General features: G+C 26.8%; 1 protein-coding gene across 1 annotated transcript; it reads left to right on the top strand.

Moving 5' to 3' along the window:
- The first annotated feature begins 214 nt into the window (after positions 1-214).
- Positions 215-4822, top strand: LOC138880057 (uncharacterized). Its single transcript, XM_070159708.1, has 2 exons — positions 215-700; positions 4682-4822. Exons 1-2 carry the CDS (start codon positions 215-217, stop codon positions 4820-4822), a joined length of 627 nt encoding a protein of 208 aa, XP_070015809.1.
- Positions 4823-5037: the final 215 nt, after the last annotated feature.

Below are 5037 nucleotides of genomic sequence, written 5' to 3'. Positions count from 1 at the left end.
TATCTAAAACAGAATATAAATATATTTGCCATCTTAAAAATAAAAGATGAATAAAGAAGAATTCGCACTAGAAGAAAAAACATATGAAAATCCAGAAGGATTAAAAATAACAATAATATTTTCCAACTTAGGAAGAAGATACAAGAAAATAGGAAATAACCTGAACTTAATGTTAGAAAAAGAAACTATAAAACTAGAAGATAGTTTAACCGCAATGGTTAGAATAACAAAAGAAAACGAAGAAATAGACAGAAAACGAGAAATTAAAGAAATACAACAGCAAGCTAAAGAAAAAATACAACAGATAGAAGAAGTAAAAAACACTAAAATAACAGAATTAGAAAAAGAATTGGAAATGCTAAAACAACTATATACTAATAAACTAAAAGAAAAAGAGAAACGTAAAGAAGAAGAACAAGAGCTAAGACTGACAAATGAGATAGAAAAATTTAAAATACAGTTAGAAGAGGTACAGGATAATCCACCAAATATAAGCATAAATGAAATAAATGACCAAAGTGATGACGACAAAGATCTAGTAGAAAACTATTCGGAAACAAGTGAGACGTACACAGAACTTATAGAAAAAACAGAAAAGATAAAAACAAATCCAGAAATAAATACAGGGGATATGACTGAAGATAAACCAAGCACATTAGGAGTAAAAAATCCAAGACAACTAAACCCAACCTATTACAGAGTAAGTTATGATTCATATGATAGAAACAAAACATTATGGGATAAAAGGCTAAATAGGAAATGGACACCAAGACAGATAACTGAACAATGTAATTTTTTAGATCTAGATTGTATAGCAGATATAAATAAAACAATCCAATTATGGATAGGATATATCTCAAAACAACTAATAGATAATAAAATAGTAATAGCTGAAACGCCAGGATATATAGAAAGAACACTTATAGGAACGGTAAAATTATGGTTACAAAATTTATCAGGTGAAAGCTTAGATACATTAAGAAGTAATAAAAACTGGATGATACAGCTGCAACAACAGTTACAGATATATTGAATAAATATGAAATAGCAATAAGAAATGAATTTAGTAGTATGACAACAGAAGTAGAAGAACAAAATAAAGAAAAGACTACAAATAGAAATTTAATGACAAAATTAGCAATATGTAATATGTGTTATATAGATGAATATACTTATGCATTTAGAGACTATTATTATAAAGGAACATATAGTCCAGATGAAAGTAAGGAGATAAGAAAATTATATTTTACAAAATTACCAGAACCGTTTAGCTCAAAAGTAATAAAAAATTGGAATGAAGCAGAACTAGCAGATACTCTAGGAGCTCGAATAAAATTTCTACAAAACTAGTTTATAGAATTATATGAAAAATATAAAGAAAATATCAAAATGGATAAAATATTAGTAAAAAATTTGGCATGTTGCAAAAATAGAATAGCACCCAATTTGGCTGCATAGATAAATATTACAAAAAAGAAGGAAAGAGAAAAAGATATAAATAATAATGAAATAGATGAATCAGACGAAGAAAATTATGACTGAAAAAGATATACAAATTATACAACAAGAAGAACACCAAGATGGAACAATCTTCAGAACAGAAAATAATATTTGACACCACTATATTTGAACAAATAAAAGGAAAAGAATTGGATCTAAGCATAGACAAAATATTAGAAGTACCAACAATAAAGAATTGGTTTAAAAGACAAAAAGAAGAATACTATGTAGTAAGCCAAAGAGAACACATAATAGACTGTAAATACATTAAAGGTAAAGCAAGAATACCAATTTTAAATAAAAAACTACTAAATAAAGAAATACAAGATATAAAAGCAAAAAACCCAATAAAATACGTACATTTAGGAGGAACAGAGATACTAATAAAAGCATGTTTTAGAGAGGGAATAGATACCCCTATAGAAATATACTTGGCAGACGATAGAATTGTACAACCTATAGAAAAGAGTATAATAAGTGCAGTAAGAGGTAACTTAATATACCAAAAATTTAAATTCATAATAAGTGCTAACTATTCAGTAGCAATAGATGATAAAAATATAGATAAATCACTAGTACTATACTGGAAAATGTCTGGAATAGAACTAGCACCAGGAAGTAAGATATTCACAGCAAGATGTAAAAATCTATATGTTTTAACAACAAAACATAAGATAACAGCTAAAAATAAAATAAATAAAATAAAAATAGAAAATCCATTCGAAAGAATAGTATCAGTTATAGACAACAATGATTATAGTTATAAGGAAATGGATATAGAAGAAGATTTAGAAATAGTAAAAGAAAGATTAAGCATGTCAAAACGAACAAGTAATGAAATACCAGAGACATCATCAAGAATAAGTACATCAAGAAGTACATCAAGAAGACTAGATTACATAACTCCACAAAAATTAATAGAACAAAAAATAGAAGAAATAAACCCACATCATTATTATATAACAAGAATAATGGACCAAAGAAAATATTAATATTAATAAATACAGGGCAAGAGGAGAATTATGTTATAAATGAATTAATACCAGAGCAAGAGATGGTGACGATAGAACAGCAAAATTTAGAATTACCAAAAGCATTAAGAAAAAATGAAGAAACAACTGAAAAAGAATTAATTATTGGAGGCATACCAATATTAATAAATTTTAAAATATATCAAGGAGATAAAAACATTACACTAGGAATAAAATAGTTAGAAAAAGTCAAACCATATAAATTAGAAGATAGACAATTAACAATAAGTTATGAAAATAAGAAAATAATAATAAAAAGAACCTTAATATAATGCCAAAAATATTTATACTTGCCAAAATAATAATAGAAGGATATTATAATAAATATTATACACCTATGATGGATACAGGAGCAGAAGCTAACATGTGTAGGCATAATTGTCTACCAGAAAGTAAATGGGAAAAGCTAAAAAACCCCATAGTAGTAACAGGATTTAACAATGAGGGAAGTATGATAACATACAAAGCAAGGAATCTAAAAATACAAATATGGGATAAAATATTAACTATAGAAGAAATATATAGTTATGAATTCACAAATAAGGATATATTATTAGGAATGCCATTTTTAGATAAGTTATACCCACATATTATAACAAAAATACATTGGTGGTTTACTACCCCGTGTAAGCAAAGATTAGGAGCAAAAAGAGTAAATAATAAAGTGAGAAAAACAACACCCTGGATTAAGGGAAGTGAAAAAATTACCCAGAAATTAGAAAATATGATACAAAGCAACCATAATATAGAAACAATCATTTTCTCAATAAATAAGATAAAACTAATCCAAGATAAATTAGAACTACTATATAATGATAATCCACTACAAGGTTGGGAAAAACATAAAACAAAAATAAAAATTGAACTAATAGATGAAAATAGTATAATAACACAAAAACCTTTAAAATACAATTTTAATGATCTAACAGAATTTAAAATACACATACAGGAATTATTAGACAATAAGTACATACAAAAAAGTAATAGTAAACACACTAGCCCAACATTTATAGTAAATAAGCATAGCGAACAAAAACGAGGAAAAAGTCGTATTGTTGTAGATTATAGAAATTTAAATGCAAAAACAAAAACATATAATTATCCGATACCAAATAAAATACTAAAAATCAGACAAATACAATGATATAACTATTTTAGTAAATTTGACTGTAAATCAGGATTTTATCATTTAAAACTAGAAGATGAATCTATAAAGCTAACAGCATTTACAGTACCACAAGGTTTTTACGAATGGAACGTGTTACCATTTGGATATATAAAAATGCACCAGGTAGATACCAACATTTTATGGATAACTACTTTAACCAATTAGAAAATTGTATAATATATATAGATGATATACTGCTATATTCTAGAACAGAGAACGAACATATAAAACTACTAGAAAAATTCATACACATTGTAGAAATATCAGGAATTAGTTTAAGTAAAAAAGAAAGCAGAAGTAATGAAAAATCAAATAGAATTCTTAGGTATACAAATAGATAAAAATGGAATAAAAATGCAAACTCATATAGTACAAAAAATAATTAACTTAAATGAAACACTTGATACAAAAAAGAAGTTACAATCATTTTTAGGATTGGTTAACCAAGTAAGAGAATATATCCCTAAATTAGCAGAAAACTTAAAACCATTACAGAAAAAATTTAAAAAGGATGTAGAATACTATTTTGATGAAAAAGATAAAATACATATAAAGAAGATCAAAAATATGTGTAAAAAATTACCAAAACTATATTTCCCAGATGAAAAAAGACAGTTCACATACATAGTAGAAATTGATTCTAGTGATCACAGCTACGGAGGAGTTCTAAAATATAAATATGATAATGAAAAGATTGAACACCATTGTAGATATTATTCAGGATCATATACGGAACCACAATTAAAATGGGAGATAAATAGGAAAGAACTATTTGGATTATATAAATGTTTGTTAGCATTCGAGCCATATATCGTTTATAACAAGTTTATTGTGAGTACATATAATACACAAGTAAAATGGTGGATAACACGGAAAGTACAAGATTCAGTAACTACAAAGGAAATAAGAAGACTTGTATTAAATATAAAGAATTTTACATTTACAATTGAAGTAATAAGAACTGACAAAAATGTTATTGCAGACTACCTATCAAGACAAAAGTACCCAAACAAATGAAAGCCAAGAATCAAAAGATATATTTGCAATCCTTACTACGCTATCTTTACAGATGGATGGTATGGGAAAAAGATTACAACAGCTAGAGAAAAGCCAGTCAAGTTAGCAGCATGACTATAAAAATGCGGAGCTAAGTCGATCGGAAGACTCTAAACTTCCAGAGTTAGAAGGAGACATTGGGAAACTCCAAAAAACCCATAACACAGTTGGTTTATATACAGCTGCAGGTACAAGTAAACAAGTTAACAAGAAGCCACATACCAATGTCAATTTAAACAACATATTTGATAAACCAATTACTCCGAAAAGGCCAAAAGAAAC

This window comes from Nicotiana sylvestris, chromosome 10, assembly GCF_000393655.2.
Source record: "Nicotiana sylvestris chromosome 10, ASM39365v2, whole genome shotgun sequence".
Classification (NCBI taxonomy): domain Eukaryota; kingdom Viridiplantae; phylum Streptophyta; class Magnoliopsida; order Solanales; family Solanaceae; genus Nicotiana; species Nicotiana sylvestris.
The sequence above is the reverse complement of the archived record's forward strand: the minus strand, read 5'-3'. Positions and strand labels throughout refer to the sequence as shown.